General features: G+C 41.3%; 2 protein-coding genes and 1 pseudogene across 9 annotated transcripts; 1 reads left to right on the top strand and 2 right to left on the bottom strand.

The window, feature by feature from the left end:
* On the bottom strand, positions 1–2,559 carry ppic (peptidylprolyl isomerase C). 2 transcript variants are annotated; one of them, XM_079466916.1, is made up of 5 exons: positions 2,354–2,559; positions 1,420–1,533; positions 1,249–1,342; positions 841–1,025; positions 1–762 (listed from the first exon to the last, which is right to left on the bottom strand). In XM_079466916.1, exons 1-5 carry the CDS (start codon positions 2,456–2,458, stop codon positions 634–636), a joined length of 627 nt encoding a protein of 208 aa, XP_079323042.1. In that variant the 5' UTR covers positions 2,459–2,559; the 3' UTR covers positions 1–633. The 2 variants fall into 2 exon arrangements, with proteins under 2 accessions (XP_079323042.1, XP_079323043.1); XM_079466917.1 differs by lacking the exon at positions 2,354–2,559 and adding an exon at positions 2,135–2,278.
* On the top strand, positions 1,775–23,071 carry prdm6 (PR domain containing 6). 6 transcript variants are annotated; one of them, XM_079466911.1, is made up of 11 exons: positions 1,775–1,898; positions 2,995–3,096; positions 4,011–4,055; positions 5,230–5,792; positions 5,930–6,332; positions 7,787–8,094; positions 11,930–12,057; positions 15,034–15,158; positions 17,079–17,421; positions 20,599–20,775; positions 22,158–23,071. In XM_079466911.1, exons 5-11 carry the CDS (start codon positions 5,936–5,938, stop codon positions 22,270–22,272), a joined length of 1,593 nt encoding a protein of 530 aa, XP_079323037.1. In that variant the 5' UTR covers positions 1,775–1,898; positions 2,995–3,096; positions 4,011–4,055; positions 5,230–5,792; positions 5,930–5,935; the 3' UTR covers positions 22,273–23,071. The 6 variants fall into 6 exon arrangements, with proteins under 6 accessions (XP_079323037.1, XP_079323040.1, XP_079323041.1 ...); XM_079466914.1 differs by having other exon boundaries at positions 1,777–1,898; positions 20,599–20,785; positions 22,158–23,068; XM_079466915.1 differs by lacking the exons at positions 4,011–4,055; positions 5,230–5,792 and having other exon boundaries at positions 1,779–1,898; positions 2,995–3,100; positions 20,599–20,785.
* LOC306900275 lies at positions 15,408–16,813 on the bottom strand (annotated as a pseudogene). Its single transcript has 2 exons — positions 16,730–16,813; positions 15,408–16,669 (listed from the first exon to the last, which is right to left on the bottom strand). The product of its transcript is annotated as an uncharacterized misc_RNA (transcript).
* Positions 23,072–24,834: the final 1,763 nt, after the last annotated feature.

Below are 24,834 nucleotides of genomic sequence, written 5' to 3'. Positions count from 1 at the left end.
TACTGGTTATGAACAAACTTTATTTTGATGTTTTGGTGAAATGTTGTGACCTCATCACATGTCTACATGAACTCTTCACATGTGTTCACGTGATCTTCTGCTGTTTGACCTTTCGGTGTTTCTGTCCTGATCATCACAACATGAAACGCAGGTGAGATGAACAAATCACAATGTGATCACGTCACGAGTCTTTCGTGATTTAAACTCAAAGTCAAACCATCAGAAAGTGTCCGAACTGTCACGTCATATTACATGAGCTGAGAAACTCATTCAGGTGTGAAGTTCTTTATTCTGATACAGCAGAGAAATCTCTTGAGGATGGAAGAATTCGATCGTAAAACAGAAACGCATCTACAGAGCAGTTTTACATTTAACATGTGTATGGGACACGACTTCATTATGGATGAATCTGAGTGAATTTGGGTCAATTAGGACGGTTTTGTTTTTACATACAAACATTTGGCAATTGCACAAGCATGACCTGATGAGAAAACAGAATCTGTGATTTGATATCGTGAGATGTGTAAATGTCTAAGAGCGTCTGCATAGATGTAGAGCCGATTGTTAATGACACATGTTAAACCCCGACGTGTGCAGTACACGCATGTTAACAATGAAAACACATGCCTGATGTTACCAGCCCTCCACTTCTACTACGAAGGGCTCTTTGACTTTAATGCTTCCGCTGTTGACGATCACGCACTCGGTGTACGGCAGATTCCTCTCATTTGTGTCCTGAAGTTCAATGGTGTGAACGACAGACTGAAAGAGACATACAGAGCGATGAGCGACATCAAGAATAAAAGATTTTCACACAGTGTCTGCAGAAGATCTCCTCACCATTCCCTCCAGAACTTTACCAAACACCACGTGTTTGTTGTCCAGCCACGGAGCTCTGGCCAGTGTGATGAAGAACTGAGAGCCGTTGGTGTCGGGGCCGGCGTTCGCCATACTGACCCACCCTGCACCCAGATGCTTCAGTCTGAAGTTCTCATCCGCAAACGTGTCACCGTAAATACTTTTACCTGTACAGACACACGACCTGACACTGAAATACAGCTCTACACACAACACTGATGATACAGTAATGCTTTATGGAGCTCAACCGTGTCTGTGGCTTTTGAATGATGATGCCACGAGTAAGTGATGATTCTGTTCTGTATTCTCTAACTGAGTCTCAATGTAGATTCATGAGCTGATGAAGATGATGATGATGATGATGATGGTGACAGCATGTCTTCTCCTCACCTCCTGTTCCGTCTCCAGCGGTGATGTCTCCTCCCTGGATCATGAAATCTTTGATCACACGATGGAACTTGCTGGCCTTATAGCCGTAACCTTTCTGAGGAGAGAATCTCTGTGAGTGTTTTCAGTGACGACACCGATCAGCACACGTGTGTGTTAAAAGAAACATTCTACCTCTCCTGTTGCGAGCGACACAAAGTTCTGCACGGTAACGGGTGCAACCTCCCCGAACAGACCGATGACAATCCTGCCGACCTCATGTCCTCCTACAGTGATGTCGAAAAACACCTGCGGCACAAAGACAACTCCTATAGAAAAACCATGACATCATGAAAGGCCATACTCTACTTTTGCCAAAGAGAGAAATACATCAATATTGAATCTTGATTGATAAGAATGTGAGCGAAAGCTAGCAAAGCTGTTAAACGTATTGCACCCTTACACATTGTATTACGGTATTGACTACCTAAATTGTTTTATTTAGAGTTATACGGTTTTGTACGTGATGACGTTACGTTGTTTTTACGTCACATGCTGCTAAGTTGAGAGAGCAGTGAACTGATGTTCAAGTGAAGTGTGTTAAATAAAAATGCAGCTGAAAGGATAAACAGCACTGAACAGCGTCTCGATTGTTTTTCTACACGCGAGTGAAGGTGAATTGCGCACTCGGATGCTCAACAAAAGCTTTATTATTTACTATAAATTCATTATAAACCATTATGTACTAGTACAAATACCAAGATTAAACCATGTTCACTTTAGTCGGACAATGCGATTATGTTTTACTATAGTTAAACTACTGTGCTGTGAGAGCTGCTGTGTGGTCACATGATTCTGTTTAGGTCATTAAAGTAAAAAACGCAAAGCTTCGCGCTCAGGTGTGACGTACAGTCCACGCGTCGCGTCGAAAGGCAATTAGCAGAGAAGATTCCACGCACGCGCTTGATTCGTTCATAACGGCCTGTCACAAGTAAAACGACGTAGACATGATTTGTCTCTTTGTGTGTGTGTGTGTGTGTGTGTGTATGTGTGCGCGCGCGCCTGAGATGCTGCGCATGACACGTCTCCTCGCGCGTCCATCAGTATGCAGAAGACGCGCACGTCTCACCTTGTCCGTGACTTTCGGTCCCGTTCGCGTTTTGAAATCTGCATCGATCCCTAAAAACGGCAAATAAAAGAAAGCCAACGCGTGCCAGACCCGAGAGCGGTGCATCGCGGCGCGTTTGACAGCGGTGATATCTTCCTGTGTGACGCTCCTCCTCCCGCGCGTCACAGCTAGCGGAGCGTCAGATGCGCTGCGTCTTTTTCTGCAGTGTGTGTGAGCCCCCTTACAGTTAAAGTCATTTAAGGGCCCTTTGCCTTCAAGATGAATGTGGATCGATCTCTATTGATTCACACTAAAAGTTTAAAGTGCGTGTGTGATATTAACTGAGAGAATAAACGAGTTCTTCGGTGTTTTTTACTCTGAAATAATAGGAAAGCGCTCAGACAGCCAATGAATTAATGTAGAAATCGTCATTATTTCTTGTGTTGATGTCATCAGGTCACCCGCAGGCTTCATTAATCTCTCTTGTATTCTTGATCATGTAAAGCAGCAGTTTGTCAGACTCTTGGGGATTTCTGTTCTCATGACTTCGTCACACATTCAAACACAATGAACTTGTTTCAGCATGTATAGTAATATTTCTTTGCATCATAACTGTAAATCAGTAAATATTTGATGATGATTTTCTCTTTTCCCCCTTACAGGAATCGCTGTAAAGACACATTGATCTCCTGTAGGATCTGTTCTTGGGTCGGTGCTGTGGTGTAGTAGTTCAACTGAATTCCAGCTCTACACTGCAAGAAACAGTGAGTCTCTGAACATTCACATCAGTGATTCTACAGTGACACTAAACCTACTGTTCAATTCACATTTCATTCAAACAAACCTTTTGTTTCTTAACGGCAAACAGTGTAACTCACAAAAGTGTTTATGCTGTACACTGTACAAGATTCTGTAGAAATTACAGTAGCAGTTTGACAGTAACTTACCTGTTATATTAATCTACAGTAAGTTACTGGCAACTAGATGCAATATTACAGCAAAAACGTTTTCACATACTGAGATATTTATCAGAGCATAATATTTACCAGATAAATGATACCATCATAAATGACAAAATGCTACAAAAGGTGCTTCACAAACCCATAGAAGAACCGTGGCTGAATGGTTCCATAAAGAAGAGCGTTTCTGTTTCACAAAAAAGGTTTTTTAATTAAGAAAGAAATAGGTTTTATAAGAACCTCACAGCAAATGATTCTTCAATGGCATTGCTGTGAAGATATGGTTGTACATTTTTTTTAAGAGCTTATAGTAATGTAAATAAGGATTCACGTGTGTTTTCTCAGATTTAAGGCATTTAAGTTAAATAAGAACATTGCCTTACTGAGAAAACATGACTGCATGTTGAGTTAAAACAAAGGCACTGTTTTATTTTAAGATGTGAAGCATTTGGTTAAAAAATGAGATAACTCCGTTTTTTTAAATGTCTTTATTATGTTATCATGCTTTTTTGTGTTAGTAGCTGTATTTATTTAGTTATCATGACTGAAATCAAAAGAAACCAACTGCAGTTGGATTGATATTAATTGGAATTCACAATAAAAAAATATTTTTGGAAATATATTATTTTACAAACGGAGTTAACTCATTCTGAAACACGTGTCAGTGCGAGTGCTTTCTAACATGTATTTGAGACTAAACCTCTTTACTGTTTGTGCAGTGAATCACAGGACTTCAATGTGTTTCAGGCTCTCTGTTCTCTCCGGTACGTTTACTGCTCTATTTCCCTTTAACTTTACCTTAGACGAGCTAAACAAGACACACAACCAAAATAAAACACACTGCGCGTGAAACATTTAACACAAATTCAGTAAACAATAAGTTGAATAACAGTAGAAAATAATTTAGTTACCCATAACCTACGTATGTCACAGTATCGTGAACCACTGAGATTTAAAACTCGATTTAATCCATGAAATATACATTTATAGACAGTATTAAAGGAATCAACCGAATCAGTGCATGCACACGATGTGTCACTAAAACAACTGAAGGCACACGATGAATATTTGATTTCTCTCTTTGTAAAACGACAGACACAACAATATCATTTTTACTTCAAAGAATAGGCAGAAAAATATACGGAGAATAAATACAATATTTACATAATTATTAGAATTTCATTCACACGCACCTGCGTACAGTAGATATATGAAATTTGCGTCAAGCCATTAAAGAGAAATACATTTGTGAGGTCACGTGTGTTCAAAAACGACCATCTGAATTTACGTCTATATTAATGAATTATATACTCAGCAAACCGTGACCTTAAAACTATAATAAGAGGGCTGGTGGCTGAATTCTTTATCGGACTCCTGTCAAACAGCCTCGTTCATTTGTCTTTCAGCCAACAGCAGAATTCATTAACAAGAAATGCAAAGGGTCTAAGTGAATGTCAAACAGTGGTCTATGTAAATGAAACACTCTTAAAAAAATACAAATGAAGCCCAAGTTTATACTGAGCTTTAATAATGCGGGCTTTTTTTTGGCACAGAAAATGATATATTTGGGCAGTTAATGTATTGATCCTCACTGCCCCTCGAGTGCACTTTATTTCACTAGTCATTTATCAATGAATAAAAACACCAATACGCTGTCATAATAGCGATGTTATTTCCAACTATGACAACTAAATTGTTTTGAGGTGAATTTCGACACGAAGTATACGATGACATGACGAAATGAGAAATTGTATTATTTATATGAATAGTGATTAAATTAGTTTACATTATATGGTTAAAATGTTGCATTACATCCTTTTCGAAAACACGTGATGCCGTTAAAGTGCTGTTATTTCTCGCATTCTTTACGAGTGAAATGCTTTTGTAGACAAGAATTCATGTTCAGACGATTATGTTTGTGTTGTGATTTGTTATCAGAGAGCTGCGGATGATGAACGACTCTGTCAAACTGTTGCCAGTCAAAACATTTGAGCTCCTCTGGAGTCTGGACGGGACGCTGGAAGATGCCTCGTGCACATTTAGATACTGAAAGTCTGTGAAAACTCTGTCACGAGCGTCTGAATGATGGAAAAAGCGAGAGCGCGCGCCCGGAATCATAAAGTTAGTTAACTATATGCTTGTAATTAATTATAAACGAAACTTCAGTAGGAAACGATGTCCATAATGGTTTTTTAAAGTTGACAAGTATTGAAGCATTTATCGACGTGTTTTCGTCCAATGGGAAGTTTATTTGAAATAATAATTTATAGTGATTGAACTAAAACAAGTAAAAGCAATGATGCGACTAAATTAAAGTGGTAATAAACATAGAGATGCTCAGCACCAGTTCCCTTCTGCGTGTCCCACAACCCACGTGCTCGTGCGGGAGCGCGAGACGAGGACACGCGTGAGGGTGGGAGGACGTCTCGAGCAGAACTCTCACGGTCAATACTGTGATGGTGTGAGTGTCCGGGAGTCACAGCTTGGACTCTTCTGAGAGGGTAAGGCTTTCATCATAATAAGAGCGCACTTTAGTCTCTCGTGCCGCGTGAATGGCCCACGAGCGCCGCGTTTGAGAAAGTCTTTGGTCGATTCTAAGTTGAAGTGTTTAAACATCGTCATGTGTTCTGTGTTACAGTCTGACATGCTGAAGCCGAGCGAGCCCAGCGGTTCTGCTTTCCTCAAAGTGGACCCGACTTACATCCAGCACTGGCAGCATCTGTTCCCGCAGAACCCGCTGAAAACAGCCGCGCTGGAGAACCTCCGACAGAGACCCAACCTCATCTCTTCAACCTCATCCGCATCGTTACCGGCGCCCTCGAGCGCGTCCTCCGTGTCGTCTTCGGCGGGGTTGAGTCAGATCGCGCTGTTCGGACACACGGACACCAGCGGCTCGTGTCAGGCCAGAGAACTTTCAAACTTTCAGAATGACCGCGCGTCCCGTCTGAAGCTGAGCGCCGAGGAACTGGACTTCTATCTGTACGGCCAGCAGAGGATGGAGATCATCCCTCTAAACAACCACAGCGGAGACGTTCATAACCGTGTGTATACATTCATAATTCCATACGCTGCAGGTATATCGGCCTATTGGCGCAAATTGATGGAATAATTAGCCTCTTGGAATGTCAAATATTTAAACATGCATACATGATCAAAATAAGGGTTAGTTCAGTTGTTTTGTCTTGTTAGTATTTCTGCATTAGGCCAGAGCGAGCAGCTAAATAATCCTGTAAGAAGAAATTGAATTTATGCACGCGCAGGTGCGACTCGATCTTTACGAGTTTTACTGAGCAATCAGAGGAAATATCGACGAGTTTTAAACATTCAGTCGCTCGAAATAATGAAACGCGCTTTAAACAAACATTAGTAGAAAATGAGGCGTGCTGGAATATTTCTCAGGAAATTAAAGAAATGTTCAAAACGGAAAACGCATTTGCTCAACGGCTTATTTATTTAGTCTAATTAATTAAGATTTACACTTATTTATTTACACAATTCATTTCCTATTAAACGTAGATGTTTTGGCTATTTAAAATTATAATATGGAAAAATGTCATTGTGATAATTGTTTCTTTGACCGTTTTTTAATCGCAGTGAGGCGCTGAATAGATTTTCTCGTCTTTAATTGACGTTATTTATTTCGTTCACTGTTTTTTATTGGATAAGTGAATAAAGTTCATTTTTCGTGCATGAGTGTAATTGTGAGGTGTGAGAGGTGAAGAGTGTTTATTTAGAGTGATCAGCAGTAATCTTCATCGATATATGCCGCATCAGATGAGCGATGATCGGACTCAACACAATTAATTGCGGTATAGTTTTGTAGAGGAGAGTCACATCACTGATCGATCTGAAGCATCGGCCCACATTCATCATCCCAACACGGGATATGTGTGTCTCCCGGGGACACAAAGACTTCTTTATCTACATTCGCGATTTTAAGCCCATATTTCACACCACAGGAGCTCATTTATAAAGCGACACGTGTAGTTTCAAGCTCGAGCGTGAAAAACAAATCGTGTTTATTATTGTAACACCACGCGCTTAAATACCGCTTCATTACTTTACAATACAGAAGACGAATTGTGATACATGTTTTATTGCTTATAATGTTTTAAAATACGCGCGCGACATCAAATGAAGGAAAAGATGAATAAGGGTCTTATTTGTCGCAACTGAATAATTACTGGTGACCATGTGCGCTTTATGTCCTTTACTGGGTGAACTACACATGTTACAAAAAATGTGAAAAAACAACAAATCTAGGTCATGATATTTAGATAAATAAAATAGAAGCAAGATTAACTGAACACTTTTTGAGCACCTCAGTCTCACCTTTTTATTTGATTTCAGTTAAGCAAAATCTTTATAGATATTTTTACAATGTTATAAAATAAGCGCATGACTTGTCTTTATCGAGTGTGAGTGGTCAGGGTGCACAGGGTCCCATCTGTGTGCCGGGGTAAATAACTGCCCCTCTCGCTGTGCCGTCCCCCAGGCTGTGACATGTGTGCGGACAACCGGAACGGGGAGTGCCCCATGCACGGCCCCCTGCACTCGCTGCGGAGGCTGGTAGGCACCAGCAGCTCCTCGGCGGCCGTCCCCCCCCCAGAGGTCCCGGAGTGGCTGAGGGATTTGCCCCGTGAGGTGTGTCTGTGCACCAGCACCGTCCCGGGTCTGGGCTACGGCATCTGTGCGGCCCAGCGCATCCCACAGGGAACCTGGATCGGGCCCTTCCAGGGAGTGTCTCTACCGCTGGACAAGGTGCAGTCCGGTTCCGTTCGAAACACAAGACACTTATGGGAGGTGAGAGTGTTTGCTTCTCTGTTTTTCATTTTGAAGAGTCAACCGAATGTGGAACGGTTAACACACACACACACACACACACAGAACTAAAGAGAGAGAGAGAGAGAGACGGCACTGGAGCTCATAACCGTACGCTGCAGTTCGATCATAAATTCTGGTGGCTGAGACGCGTTTACAGTCTGAACTGTCTAACTATACATGTGGACGTTTATGTGTAAAGCAAACGTCTTGTGTGGCAAATGTGAGATTTTTAAGTGATATAAAATGTGACGTGAAAATATGATGTGAGAGATGTCAAATGTTCTCATGAGACAGATGGGACCGAACATTCTTACACTGGTTCTCATGTCAATTGACACTGGAGCTCATGGAGGACTGTAAAAATTCCTCAAGATTAAACAGACCTGTGTGTGTGTGTGTGTGTGTGTGTGTGGAAATATTCCAGTCCACATTTAGTTCATTGAAAGGTCTTATTGTGGCAGTAAAGTGACAAATACAAACATTTGATTTCCGATGTGCTATGATGCTCGATCACTAAACATGACGAGTGATGTTATTCTCTAACAGTAAATCCATCACAGGACGATTGTGCCGTTCTCATTAGATTCTGTGAGATATTAGTAAAACACATGCGACATGTTTGTGTGTTTGAGATCGTCTGACCTTACATCGACAGCGAACGCTTGGGTTTGTTAGTGTTATGTCAGCTACAGGTTTGGTGTTTGTCATGTATTTAACGCTCGCGTCGAGCGTGATGAAGATCTGACGGGAGTCATTTGTTCAGTCAATTACCGCAGGAGCAAAAAGTGAAGAGAGTTAGTTCAGTCACAATATCAAACAGATATGACGAGAGAAACAGATGTGTGCTGTATAGCGGCCGATGATTCTGATGATATTCCTGTTAAACTCTCTCTCTCTCTCTCTGTGAGTGTTTGTGTAAATGAAATCATTGTGATTTATTGATGTAAATACAGAGGCATGAAGACACATTTACAGCCCAGACAGCACATTTACTCTGTATTCTCAAACATGTTTATTCTTCAGCTGGTGTCTGGACAGTGGACTCATGGCTCTGGAGAATTATTTCGGGATGGGTCTGGAATGCTTTTCTACGCAATATTCTACACGTCTCTCTTTGATATCGGCCATTATTAGTCACATTTAACAGCTTTAAATCCTGCTGTGTCCATTTGAAATATCTCTGTTGTGACTCGCTGAAGTTTCATGTGGTTTATTTGACTCAATATTATTGCAGTGACTGGATCGAAGCGTTCTGACGGTGGATGTACAGTTATAATATAAAGTGACATGATGTATGAAATCACTTCAGATACTCTTTGAATCATAATCGGGTGTTTGTGCGAAATTCCGTTTGTTGTCCGTGTGTTTTTATGACGCTTTAAATATTCAAAGGTGATGATGGGGAATAGAGACCTCTGATGGAAATAATAATATTTTCTATTGGTGGGCAGAAGGTCATTGGCACGCCTGTCGTCTGCTGTCATTGGTTGAAGATGACAAAGCCTGATGATGTCATTCTCGCAGCGGGTGTTCTGAGTGAAATCTATCGGGCGACGGGCCAGAATCATTATTATTATTTGTGCTCTTGTATGGAGGGGAATTGTTTAACGTGGGTTTGCTGATATAGAAAAGCTGTGTGATTTGTCATCGAAGTGATTTTCTGCTTCATTTGTGTCTGTGTTATGAGAGAAAGCATCTCGATGTCAATCTGAACTCTCACACCTTCAGTGAAAACGTGAAAAGGTTTCGTTGAGTTGGTGAATTTCCTCTGGCTTTTATTTCCAATAGTTCAGCTTTGGAATGGTAGTGTTTGGACTGGAGTTTCATTTCAGGAGATGTTTAGTCTGTATGTTTATAACCCGCGTCTGACACGTTTTAAAACACTCTTATGAGGTTTTTCTTTACATTTCAGAGATGATCACAGGTGATATTTCTGTGTGTGTTTGAACAGCGTGTGCTTTATGTGAGCTGAGAAGCAGGTCATTGGTGTTTCCCGGTTTGATTTTTGCAAATGCAGTTTGATTCACGTCATTTCAATTATTTCGGCAAAGACACCAACGGTTCGTGAGATGAAAACATGAGAACAAGAGTGTTTCTGGCACAAAGCGTTAGGGAGAGAGAGAGAGAGACCAGAGGCCAGCGGCTACAAGAGGCTCTTTTAATACAGCTGAAGTGATAACAAGCGCCGTGGTGACCTCCAGAGACGCACACGGACTGAATCGCACCATTTACATGCTTGAAACCTCAGTTCTCATGGCCTCTGCTGTGATAAAGCTCTCGGGCTCCATTATCCAAAGTGTCCGTCTCTCCCGGCACACTGGACGCTTTCAACACGCTGGCTGCAATCAGACGAGCCGGGCCTCCATTTACCCGCTGTAATAAGGGCAAAAGGTCAAGCGTCTGTCAGCTCTCTCTCTGCGGCCCGCTCATCGACGTTCAGATGTTCCAGGACTATTTACGGCCGTCGGTCAGTGACACGCTCCAATCAGTGCGGTTTAAATGTCGTCCGGAGAGATTGAGCAGTAAGTAACAGTGTGACAGATGCCCGTCAGGTCCGATCGATGGCTGAACGAGGGGCTCCGGAGTCCACGAGGGTCTTTAAAAGAGCAGAGATGCGTCCACCTGCGCTCTCCTCACGAGCTCCATTTAACAGCAATCCCAGAATCCCCTGCAGGCTGTCAGGTGTCTGTCGTTCATATGGAGCGTGCGGAGGTGATTGATTTTTATTATTGAGATCATTTACTGTATTGATCACTACAGACAGAGTGATATGGGTAATAAACACACACACACTGCTCTGTCATTACAGTAAAAATCCTTCAGCAGATTTTCTGAAATTGACGGTGAAACTTGATTTGATACTGAGGGAATATTGAACACGCTTCATTGATGAATCAATCTAATTGTGTGGAAGCGGGCGTTTGGTTTAACACTGCTGTTTGTTTGTTATGGGTCAGTATTTCATCTTTTGCGATTAATATGTGATTATTGAGATTGTGTTTGTGTTTCACGTAATATTGTAAATAATTCAGGGCCAGTATCTACACCTGCTTAACATTTCCTTAAATTAGTATAATTAGAGTGTGATTCATTAAACAAAAAAAGAGAAAACAAATAAACAATTAATTAAAGTTGAATTTGATGGAATGCATAATAATTTTGATCTTATATCATTTTTAAATTCAATTTTATTGTAACGGATCTTGAGTGTAAATAGTAAGAGTTACTGTAATTTAATTGCTTAGGGATTACTCTTATTTTTCTGTCGTTTAATTACAATTTCTTCTGATGGTATTGAACTAAATACTGTGTAATATATATTAAAAAGCGGAGATGACATCAAAATTCTAAGTACGACTTTAAAATCTGTGCTTTAATGTATCATTCTCACATTTGTACACTTTCCTCAGTTAATAAGAATCATTTCTGTAGTTATGTATTATTTGTTTGAATGAGTTTAAAGAGCCGTTTCATGTCTATCCTTGAATCACTTTACTAATCTAAGGTTGATGTAGGATATAGATAGGCATTTATACATTATTCTTATATTCTCTCTATTCCAGTGAGATACTGATGGGTGGGATTCAATATTTAGCCTCTGCCAACAAGGCAGGCTATTTGCACTAAATGGTTACAGTTTATATATTAAGATAATATATTCAGATCGTTTATTTCATATTTTATATTAAGAGTTGTGGTTCCGCCCCAAAAATAACATCTCATGGTGGGACCCCTGCATACAGTAAGTAAGACTTGAGTTGAGCGCTGACATCAGTACTGAATGAATGTTTGTTTGTGACTGTTTCTCCTGTAGATTTATGATCAGGAGGGCGCGCTGCAGTACTTCATTGATGGTAATGAACCCAGTAAATCCAGCTGGATGAGATACGTCCGCTGTGCCAGACACTGTGGAGAACAGAACATGATGGTGGTGCAGTACAGGTCAGACCTCACAACACACACACATGATCCCACCCACTCTAAGACTCTAAAACACCAGTGAGGTGATGGTGAACTTTTGGCTTTTTTACTGGTTTTTGTCCTTGTCGTCGTCGTTGTTGAGTCGAGTATCACGAAGCGAGGTGAACAAACTCAGAGTTGCAGAGTAAGTTTTGAGATGAAAAAAAACAGACAAACCCAAGCTGGTTTAGATCCGGTTCAGCTGTAGCACAACGCTTTTATAAACCGGTTTGACAGCGTCATCATTTTGATTGGCTTCTGATGAGTATCAGCGCAATCCACTTTTCTGTTGAAGATGAAAATCATTATGAGAATTGTCTTGAATTGAAACACATTTTACGAGGCTGGAATAAACACTGCTGCAGTGAGAGTTTGAGAAGGGAGAGACTGACTCTATCGATACAGAATTTAAATGATTTATAGTAGTTTACAATAAGACCCAAAGATAAAATGTGTGTATCATTACTTTAAAATGCTTTATATATTGAAGTTTTCTTATACCAATAAAGTTATATTTATTTACATGCTATGTTTAATATTAATGAATAAATAATAATTATCAACTCATATAAATTGAGTTTAGGGTGAGATCTTTAGGGTGAGATCTTTAGGGTGAGTTTAGGGTGAGATCAGGTTGAGTTTAGGGTGAGATCGGGTTGAGTTTAGGGTGAGATCTTTAGGGTGAGATCAGGGTGAGTTTAGGGTGAGATCAGGTTGATTTTAGGGTGAGATCAGGTTGAGTTTAGGGTGAGATCTTCAGGGTGAGATCGGGTTGAGTTTAGAGTGAGATCAGGGTGAGTTTAGCGTGAGATCATGGTGAGTTTAGGGTGAGATCGGGTTGAGTTTAGGGTGAGATCTTCAGGGTGAGATCGGGTTGAGTTTAGAGTGAGATCAGGGTGAGTTTAGGGTGAGATCAGGTTGAGTTTAGGGTGAGATCATGGTGAGTTTAGGGTGAGATCGGGTTGAGTTTAGGGTGAGATCTTCAGGGTGAGATCGGGTTGAGTTTAGAGTGAGATCAGGGTGAGTTTAGGGTGAGATCGGGTTGAGTTTAGAGTGAGATCAGGGTGAGTTTAGGGTGAGATCTTTAGGGTGAGATCGGGTTGAGTTTAGAGTGTGATCAGGGTGAGTTTAGGGTGAGATCTTTAGGGTGAGATCGGGTTGAGTTTAGAGTGTGATCAGGGTGAGTTTAGGGTGAGATCGGTATGAGTTTAGCGTGAGATCATGGTGAGTTTAGCATGAGATCATGGTGAGTTTAGAGTGAGATCGGGTTGAGTTTAGGGTGAGATCTTCAGGGTGAGATCGGGTTGAGTTTAGCGTGAGATCATGGTGAGTTTAGGGTGAGATCTTCAGGGTGAGATCGGGTTGAGTTTAGCGTGAGATCAGGGTGAGTTTAGCGTGAGATCATGTTGAGTTTAGAGTGAGATCTTCAGGGTGAGATCGGGTTGAGTTTAGCGTGAGATCAGGGTGAGTTTAGGGTGAGATCGGGTTGAGTTTAGCGTGAGATCATGGTGAGTTTAGTGTGAGATCATGGTGAGTTTAGAGTGAGATCGGGTTGAGTTTAGGGTGAGATCTTCAGGGTGAGATCGGGTTGAGTTTAGCGTGAGATCATGGTGAGTTTAGCGTGAGATCATGGTGAGTTTAGGGTGAGATCGGGTTGAGTTTAGGGTGAGATCTTTAGGGTGAGATCGGGATGATATCAGGGTGAGTTTAGGGTGAGATCAGGGTGAGATCGGGTTGAGTTTAGGGTGAGATCTATAGGATGAGATCGGTTGAGTTTAGGGTAAAATCTTTAGGGTGAGATCAGGTTGAGTTTATCGTGAGATCAGGGTGAGTTTAGGGTGAGATTTGGTTGAGTTTAGGGTGAGATCAGGGTGAGTTTAGCGTGAGATCAGGTTGAGTTTAGCGTGAGATCAGTGCAGGTTGTTATACAGGAGGATATAGAAGATTTTCAGATAACGCTCTTTATTTAAAGGAGTTACTTACGGGTAGAGACGTTCCGTCACGTGGGCCGTTTTTCCAGGTCATGCAGGTTGTGGGAGATGAGAAATGTAATCTGTCCGCTGGATTCTGTTCCATATGTTATGATTTGCAATATCTAAATGGAATTCTCTTCAAAGACGACATGATGGATGAAGACTGAACAGACTGTTTTGTTTTGCTCTGACAATAATGTCCATTGGCATGTTTTTCACATCTCCAGCGCTGGGATGTCCCGCCATGTCTTTATGAGTCATCCAACCACAATACTAAATACATGTCAGCGCGGGAAACGTTTTCCAAGACACGGGAGAAAAGCGGCCTTTGATCCGCTCTGAGATTTGTGCGCGTTTGGATGTGACGGCGAGCTTGTAAGAGATGGTGTACGTTTACAAACGCTGGCTTCTTCTGAAAGTGTGTGAGACCACCCATCGCTCTGAAAACAGCGCTCTTTCAGCGGCCCACTGACTCATTTAGTCCCACTACATTTATTTGTTGTTCCAGTGTTTATGTTGAGTGAAGCCAAACTGAGAGACAAACGGTTACGAGCGTATAAAGTACATACTGTGCTAGAGCCGCTGTTACAGCATGTGTCTCAAATATTTACAGTTTATTTCACCTCAAATCACACAGACGTACTAATGTGTCTGCATGAACCAAACACACACACACACACACACACACACACATATACATCACGTCACGTATATACTGTATATAACTACACATAATGTATATACAGCCATATTAAAAATACTGTAGTATACTGATATATTTACTGTAGTAAAGTGTGGTGAAGTCTGTTATCATTATGTTACAGTATTCTGAAGTGTAGTAAATACTTCAATCCTTACAGTATAGTATTCAGTTTACTATAGTAAATATTGAAGTACTGTTATGTTCCATGTGGCTACGATTGATGTAAATGAATTGAAGGAAAACAAATGATTTTGTATTTGATGATGTATGTGTGTGTTTCAGGTCGTGTATTTTCTACCGGGCGTGTACAGATATTCCTCGTGGAACGGAGCTTCTGGTTTGGTATAATGACAGCTATACGTCTTTCTTTGGAATTCCGCTGCAGTGCATCGCTCAGGATGAGAACTGTGAGTCTCTTTCAAGAATGTATGCTTGTGATGGTGTGTTATTGTCCTCGTGTGTTTTATTGTTGTACAGTTCTATAACACTGCTGCTGTATTTCATGAAACATTCCTAAAAGCATCTGTGTGTAGTTTGGAAGTAATCATTTATTTTCTCAATATGAACCAGCACTTACCCCATACAGCCGAGTGATGTTTCTGTTCTCCGATAGAGATTCTGGACATGAGACAAAATCTGACAGTTCACTGTTTATATCAGATAGACTTTATGACTTTAGTCTGCTCGCTGTATGTGTGAGTGAGAGTGTGTGAGTGAGAGAGAGAGAGAGTGTATGTGTGTGTGTGTGTGAGAGTGAGAGTGTGTGTGAGTGAGAGAGTGTGTGTGAGTGAGAGAGTGTGTGTGTGTGTGTGTGTGTGTGAGAGTGTGTGTGTGTGTGAGTGAGAGTGTGTGTGTGAGTGAGAGAGAGAGAGAGTGTGTGTGTGTGTGTGTGTGTGAGAGTGAGAGTGTGTGTGTGAGTGAGAGAGAGAGAGAGTGTGTGTGTGTGTGTGTGTGTGTGAGTGAGAGAGTGTGTGTGAGTGAGAGAGTGTGTGTGTGTGTGTGTGTGAGTGAGAGAGTGTGTGTGTGTGAGAGTGTGTGTGTGAGTGAGAGAGTGTGTGTGTGAGAGTGTGTGTGTGAGTGAGAGAGTGTGTGTGTGAGAGTGTGTGTGTGTGTGTGTGTGTGTGTGTGTGTGTGTGTGTGTGTGAGAGTGTGTGTGTGAGTGAGAGAGAGAGTGTGTGTGTGTGAGAGTGAGAGTGTGTGTGTGTGTGTGTGTGTGTGAGAGAGTGTGTGTGAGTGAGAGAGTGTGTGTGAGTGAGAGAGTGTGTGTGTGTGTGAGAGTGTGTGTGTGAGTGAGAGAGTGTGTGTGTGTGAGAGTGTGTGTGTGAGTGAGAGAGTGTGTGTGTGAGAGTGTGTGTGTGTGTGTGTGTGTGTGTGTGTGTGTGTGTGTGAGAGTGTGTGTGTGAGTGAGAGAGTGTGTGTGTGTGTGTGTGTGAGAGTGTGTGTGTGTGTGAGAGTGTGGGTTTGTGTGTGTGTGCATGTGTGTGTGTGTGTGTGTGAGAGAGTGTGAGTGAGTGAGAGAGTGTGTATGTGAGAGAGTGTGTGTTTGCGTGTGTGTGAGTGAGTGTGTGTGTGCGTGTGTGTGTGTGTGTGTGAGAGAGTGTGTGTGTGAGTGAGAGAGTGTGTGTGTGAGAGTGTGTGTGTGTGTGTGTGAGTGAGTGTGTGTGTGCATGTGTGTGTGTGTGTGAGAGAGTGTGTGTGTGTGTGTGTGTGAGAGTGTGTGTTTGCGTGTGTGAGAGAGAGTGTGTGCGTGTGAGAGTGTGTGTGTGTGTGTGTGTGTGTGAGTGAGAGAGTGTGTGTGTGAGAGTTTGTGTTTGCGTGTGTGAGAGAGAGTGTGTGAGTGTGTGTGTGTGTGTGTGTGTGTGTGTGTGTGTGTGTGTGTGTGTGTGTGTGTGTGTGTTTGGGTTAGGGTTAAGGTTAGCTATAGACGTGGTACGACTCAAACATCAGTCTCTAAAAGCTGTTTTGAGACCATTCTTACCAATGCACAACGAATATGAGAACTGCTGAAGAAGAATGAAAGACTTGAAGAACAACAATTCTCTCTCATCATACTGTACTTCATGTTCAGTTGTGTTCACTTTATTAAATGAGACGTCTCCCACATGTCTCTTCTTACAGTGTTTATGTGCACAGTATGATGTGGAATGTGGTTTTCTCCTGTGTGTTACTGAACGAGAAGTTTCCATTTAAAACTGAAGTCACTGTATGAGACTCAGAGCAGTTTTTGTGTTTGTAATGATCATGAATAATCTGTTGGAATGATGCTAATGTGCTGAGATGGAGGCATACAGAAGTCTGAGTGATGTATGTTTGTGTTTCCTCAACAGTAAACGTGCCGACTACTGTAATAGAGGCCATGAGTCGACAGGAGACGCTTCAGTCTTTCAGTAAAAGTCCCAAATCCTCTTCGCTGGTTCTGCAGCGTTCACTGGTGTTTCCCCAGTCGCCCTCCACACGCAGCTTCTCTCTCCTGGACAAGAGCGGACACAGCGAGTCCGTTTTAAACCAGATGAGCTCTAAAAACCAGCGCGTGCTGGCGAGTCCCACCTCCACCAGTCAGCTGAGTTCAGAGTTCAGTGACTGGCATCTGTGGAAATGCGGCCAGTGCTTCAAAACCTTCACTCAACGCATTCTGCTGCAGATGCACGTGTGCACACAAAACCCCGACAGGTAACACGCTGATCTCTCCCCTCACCAACACCAGACGTGATGATTGTGAATCGTCTGATTTCATCTCTGTTTTTGTAACTGGCTGACCCATTTACATTTGGTCATTTAGCAGACGCTTTCATCCAAATCCACTTACAAATGTGGCAAACAATGGACAACAAAATGCATGAGCGCAGTATTTTTTTATTTTATTTTTTGATAGAAAGATTAGAAAGAGATAGAAGTCAGAAGTAATCCATCAGGTGTTGACGCAAGAGATGTGTTTTCAGACGATTCTAAAAGAATCTGCTGATCTTGTAGCATTTACATTTACATTTATTCATTTGGCAGACGCTTTTATCCAAAGCGACTTACAAGTAGTTTTTTTTATACAGTGGCACGTTACTGCAGAGCAATCAGGGGTAAGGTGTCTTGCTCAAGGGCCCTTCAGTCATGACCTGCTGACACTGAGATTAGAACCAGCAAACTTCTGATCACAAGCCCAACACTCTAACCATTAGGCCACAGCTGACCCCTAGCAGCGGGCAGATCTTTACACAGATGTGGAACAGATCCAGAGAAGATACGTGAGAGAGAAGACGTTGTTCGTTTGCAGATCGTATGGATCTGGCGGGTACATACGAGGTGCAGAACCAGCGGCGGTCCTGTAGGCCACGAGAAGAGTCTTGTATGTGATGCAAGCGACTATAATAGGGAACCAATGTAACTTCATGAAGAGACGAGTGATGTGTATTGTGATTGTAATTCTGTTTGCAACATCCCATATTTTCTGTCACTGTATGCGCTCGACTCTTACATGTTTAGCCAGAAAATCATTTCAAATGTTCACTTAAGAAAAAAAAACAGCACAACCACGCAGCTGATGTAAAACTTCACACACACACATTATCTCCGTGGGGACAGTCCATAGGCGTCATGATTTTTGTACTGTACAAACTGTATATTTTATCCCCTAAATCTAAAGATCATAGAAAAAAATGTCTTGTACAATTCATAAGCTTTTCTTTTTGGGTCCCCGCGGTGACACGAGTCTGTTGGTGTGCATCCAGGATTAGATCCCCACCGGGATATAAAAACAAGGACACTAACACTCTAACACACTTTCACACATAAATGGAAAGTGTATGGAAACAAATGGAAACAAACACGCACACATGATGGATTCAGAGGTCAACACGTGAGGCGTTCACAGCTGTAGAGATACGGGCAGGTCGTGGCTGAAGGGTTAGAATGTGTAACATCTCTAATGATGAAACACGTCTGGGTTATTTTGTGCTTAGCTACGTTTTCTGGGGCACACATGATATAAACGTATAGATCAGGTGAAGTGACGCGGATGAAATACTCCGAGAGAAAGGTGATGCAAAGGAAAACACATGCCACTTATTCAATAAACTAATATTCATAGAGAAGAAAAATGTTTGCGGGATGCTCGAGCAGATGAAGTCAAAGTGAGGCTTTGTCAATATTCAACTTTATGACCCTGAGGTGCTGATGAAATTTAGCTGAACAAGGCATTCTGGGATTGGCTGTTGTTTGCGAGCGGATGATGCTGTGAATCTGTTTAAAATGATCTGGGATTTGCTTTATGGGCTTTGGCTTATACATATTTATTGATGTTTAGTTTATGTGTTCGTTATAGAGAGGATAAATTATCGGATCATTGCAAAAAAATCAGTTTTCGCTGCTGTGTTTTGCTGAGCTGTGTGCTGTGTTTTTCTTCTTTCTGTTGGAATATCAATCAGATGTATGACACGCTTGTGTTAATGAGTACAGCCCTCAAAAGACTCATTCATTACAATATTGAGTGTTGTGAAGAAGAAACTACTGCCCCTAACAAGCTGAAATAAATAATCCAGCTCTGCATCGCTCTTTCAAACACCAGCCGACTGTGAATCTGAAGGTTTTGGGACGCCAGCGGTTTATTTATATCTGGAGATGTGCTGCAGTAATAAACAATAACGTGACGTTCATCTGGAGAGAACAAACATTCATCATCACAGAGGAAAAACCTCCGTCTGATCAATGTCAGGACTGTCAAGAAAAAACACTAAAACCACAACAAACATGTCATATCACAGCAACATTTTCATTTCATAAAGTCACAAATACATTTTCACCAAATCTTATTTTACACTTGAAGTACGAGGACTGTTTCTAAGATATTAAATAGAAATTTGTAAAAAAAATGATCAGATGCTCAAGTAGTTAGTAGAGACCGGTCAGTTTTAATAGTTGAATTTTACACTTGATTATTTCTGATTTCTTAACAGAAGTTGAATGTGCCGGTGGTCTGTTGAATTGTCCCACCTTGTCCGATTTTCCTACATCAATGCAAAAATGAATATATTCTAAACCACATCGACAAAATAAACCGGTGGGGGTCAGATTATCCTACCAGTTTAAAATAAACACACAGAGTGAGTTTACAGCCTAAATAATTTATCAGATTATCCTTCCCGTATAAATAAATATGTAGAATGATTTAATAACAAAAATATCAGATTATTGTAGACGTTTAAAATAAACAGGTAGCATGATTTTAGTCATTTTAGATTTTCAAATCATGAATAAGGATGATTTAGTTGTTTGCCTAATAAATGACGATAACATTTTAAACAAGATCGATTTCTCAAATACTTGTGTTTTTTCAATGACAGATGCTCTAATACATTTGTTAAGCGATGGACATCAAAATCAATACACAGTGAAAGCATGATATTTTATTTTCAGTAAAGTGTTAAAAAAAACTAAAGCCGTGTTAAATTTGTGAAAGGAAAATGATATTTATTTGTCTGATACTTCATCTCAATAAACACATACAAGACACATTTTGTTTGTATTTTCGGTCAGTGAATCGGTGATCTTCTGCTGAATTATCATCAGTATTTGTGTAATATTAACTCCATTAACATCAGTGTGTTGCGACACCTCTGATCAGTTTGATAAAGTGAACACGGTTTATAGACGTCAGCTGTTGTTTCTGATGTGACGTGTCACTAATGAATCGTTCATGTAGAAGTTTAACGCGTTACACACAGTGATGAGAGTCTCTGCGCAGAGCGTGACCGCTGAAAATATTGATAGATGGACCAAACCGTGCTCTTGCCCTGTTGTTGATGAGGGTCATGTTGCCGTGGTAACAGCTTAGAGATGCTCTGCTCTGTGTGTCTCCAGACCGTATCAGTGTGGACACTGTTCTCAATCCTTCTCTCAACCCTCGGAGCTGAGGAATCACGTGGTGACACACTCCAGTGACCGGCCCTTTAAATGCGGCTACTGTGGCCGGGCGTTCGCTGGGGCCACGACTCTAAACAACCACATCCGCACGCACACGGGAGAGAAGCCTTTCAAGTAAGTAACAGTGAGTACCATCCATTCTTATGTGTCCTGTTTCACTCCAATGGATTCAACTAAACACATATCAAACGATTTCATCATGAGACCGCTTCCTTATGTAAACTCTCACACTGACAGTCATAGTTCAGGCCCAAAATGTTTTTTTATTCTGTCATGTGATTGTAAATGTGTATGTGAGTCTTTCTATTGCGGAACACAAAAGAAGATGTTCTGAGAAGCGTCTCAGTGGTTTTATGTTCATGCAATCAATGGTTCAGTCAATGGAGTTCAGTGTTGTTTGATGATCGGTTCAGTGTTGTTTGATGATCGACATTCTTCATAAAAATATCATCTTTGTGTTCTGAAGAAGAAAGAAACTCGTACAGGTTTGAGTAAATGATGACAGAACTCTCTCTTTTTTGTCTCTTTAACACAGATATTGTTTCTCTGAAGAGGTAATGATTTAGATTAGCTGCAGAGATGTGTCTGTCTGTCTGTCTGTCTGTCTGTCTGCGATGAGTGTCATCAGCGTTTCAGGGGCTCCAGAGAGAGACGCACACAGACAGAAGCACAAAGACATTAATGACTACAGCAGAGAAATCTTTAGTCAGTCGATGATCTCACTTCTGCTCATTGAGCCGCTTGAGAGGATCCGTCTGTCCTGACCAACACTGACACTCAGCAGTTTACTGTAAACATTCATAAACTATTCAAGTGTTCAAACGCACACAGACAGACAGACAGACAGACAGCTTTCACACGTGTGCTCTCATGATTGAATTGTTTGTTATTTACTGTGTTCATTTATTTTGTTTGTTGTATTTTGTCAGCTTTTCCTGTATCTCAGTGTTAAGAGCGTTGTGTTAACAACTCAAGGTTGTGTGTTGGATCTCAGAGGATTGCAGATATCTGTGTATAATGTTTAGGATAATACAATGTAAGTCACTTTGGATAAAAGCATCTGCCAAATGTGTAAATATAAATGTTTGTTTGTGTTATTGTGAGCAGCAGCTGTAATGCATCAGAATGAAGGTAAAGCAGATTTAAAATAATGACTTTAGTAATGTATAAACGGCACATTCTGTCCCATAATAACCCACTAGAACACAGATTTGAGATGAAAAGAGAGTTTGGTTTGATTGATAAACTGGTGTTTGATCTCGCGGGGCCGCTCACGCTGACAGTGTGCGTGTTGTGAAGCGTTCGCACGTCATCACGAGTCTGGGCGCTCCCGGAAGTCTTTCAAGTGTCAGTAGCGGTTAAATGCGCGCGAGATGAAACGCTCTGTCCACGGTGCTGTCTTGACCATCTCTCTCTCTCTCTCTCTCTCTGTCTCTCTCTCTCTCTCTCTCTCTCTCTCTCTCTCTCTCTGTGTGTGTATGTGTGCGCGAGTGCAGGTGCGAGAGATGCGACCGCAGTTTCACGCAGGCCACGCAGCTCAGCAGACACCAGCGGATGCCCAACGAGTGCAAACCCGTCAGCGAGAGCAGCGAATCAATCGAGGTGGATTAACGGATTGACCGGCCGCGAAAATCATGATTAAATGTCACGGACACTTAAGCAAAACCAAAGATTTCCTCAGAGAAACACTCAATCACGCGCGGAAAACCAAAAGCAGTAATAAAATAAGTGAGATGTTAAGAGATATCGATCCTGGCACACGGTTTATTTATTAATGAGTTAGCGAATGAAGATGTGTTTAGAAGAGCTGAAAATTTATAATAATGATAAGAGCTCGCGCGCGAATCAACTTTTTACTCCACTGCGGCTGCGCAGACCGATCGGCGTTTCGCAGCCATGGAATCGCCCCGCTCTCGCGATACTTGGATCGGTCTCTTCGTGAGGTTCATCTTTAAGAAAATGAATGTTCTTTGTATAGAATGTAAATTCTGAATATTACACAATATTGTATGGCACTTTGGACGATTATTTAATTTTCAAAATGCACCAAAAATGTATATAGGAGAAGTCACTGCTTACTTTGAGCGTTCGTACAGTAAATCTTTTGCTTTGTAATTCTGTTTTATGTTCAGCAGACTTAGAAATAAAAAAAGAACATTTTATTACAGGACACTTTTTACTGATCAAGAGCCATAAGACACGACTATTGAAATACAGTTTATCAGAAAGAATCTTTATGATGTAAAACCAAAGCAAATGAAACGTGCTTTATTCTCGATGGGAATTGTGCTGAGACGTGTTATGCTCAAATCCATCTCTGACTTTTTTGCATGGTTTCAACATTTATCTTTGTAAATTAACAGCAGGACAGAAATGTTCTTCTGAATAAAGTATTGAGTAAATCTTCATGAAAGATGTTCAAATGATTTATTCCTGGAACACAATCTTCTGTAGTTTTATCTTTGAGTCTTTACTGCGGATGAAGAGAATTGGAAGCTTGTTTGTCTAGTGACACGCTGCTGTTTGCTGCTTTACTAACACAAGGTGAGTTTTTTCTTCCCTCTGTAGTGAGCATGACATCCATCTTTGTTTGTTGGTGATGTATCAGGGTCGGTGTTTGGGCCCCGGCCCCTGTGGTGTGTGTGGGGAAGGTCACGTCCCAGAGCGCCTCAGTGTCTCGGGTTCGGGCAGCTGTCGGGGGGTTATTCCTCTGACCCGAGCGCCACTGGCCCGAGTTCTGCTGATTTATTGTGCTGTGGTGTTCCAGCCGCTTCCCCCACCAAACACACCTCGAAAAACAATGACGCCCGCGTCTGAAGAGTCTTATAGTGTGCTGAGACCAACCTGATTCCATCGCTGTTATTTCTGACGTTTGGCTGAATGTTTTTATGTCCTCGATTACAGATAATTATTCGATTGCAAAGTTCTCAGTGGTTTGTTTTTGAGAGATGAAGAACAAATGAGATGTTTATTTTAATGCTCATGGGAAAACTCCACTGATTCCATTTCTGGTTTTGAAGGGTGCAAACCTCCACCTGTTTTTTCTTCTTGCCCAACAATTCCAATAATTCTTCAGACGTTCAGTAGAACGTTCCCAGTTCTTGGATATTGCAGAAAATTGCTCCCAGGGGCGCATTACGCGTTTGTTAAACAAATAGTTAAACTGTAGTGCATCAATCACGGCACTTGGCCATGGGAACCGAGACCTGTGAACCCCGAGCTAAACAAATGATCAGATGAGAATTATTCTTCTGAAAACATACATGTGAAAGTGGCCCGCGGCTTTTCATCGACTCTCTGCCGTTTCTTTCTGGAATTTCCTGCTGGAGCAGACCGAGGTCACACTTTCACAACCAATTAACAATAAAGATGAGGTTCTTTCACTTCTCCAGAAATCTTCTGACTGGAAACATAGCAAGAGATGGAAAAGTGTGTGAGAAAGGTTTCTTGGGCTTCACACGACACATGTGTGTTCATCAAAGCTTTAATGAGAAATGAAGGTTTTTCTGTGTGGACTCTCAGTGGAGCGTGTACGGTAGTAAACCTGACGAGAGAAACGCTCAGACGCTGTTTTCAACACGTCCACGTTCTGCTCCAAACATCACACGGGTTCGTGAGTTCACGGCAGTATTTATTAAAGCGTGTCAAACGCTGATATCGTGAGCACATTATAATAACAGCATTTCTGAAAATATGTGGCCTTGTATTATTTTTAAGGGGACATAAAGCACATGAAGGCACTTATACTGTCAACAGACGCATGTTATTCTTTTACTTGAAACATCTGAAACAGGTCAAAGTTAAGAGTGACTTCTGTTAGTTAGTTCACTATCATGTGAGGATCTGTACTGAGTCACACGTCACTATATTCTCTTCTGAATGACTGTGGTCAATGCAAGAAAACAGGTCAGATGTCTGATGATCACATGGTCACATTATTTAGGGCGTAATGAGCCTTCAAAAAAGCCTTTCATGGTTCCAAAATGAGAATCTTCTTTTATTATCATGTTTTTATGGTCTTAGTTTGCTGTATTTGTGAGTTATTATTGCTTCAATCAAAACCAACCGACTGCAGTTTGATTTAAATTCATTGGAATGGACAATAAAAAAATTAGATTTTTCTCTCATTTTGGTACGTCAAATATATATATATATATATATATAAAGGTCTGT

Source organism: Barbatula barbatula (genome assembly GCF_947034865.1).
Source record: "Barbatula barbatula genome assembly, chromosome: 11".
NCBI lineage: Eukaryota > Metazoa > Chordata > Actinopteri > Cypriniformes > Nemacheilidae > Barbatula > Barbatula barbatula.
This window is presented reverse-complemented; position numbering and strand designations above follow the sequence as displayed.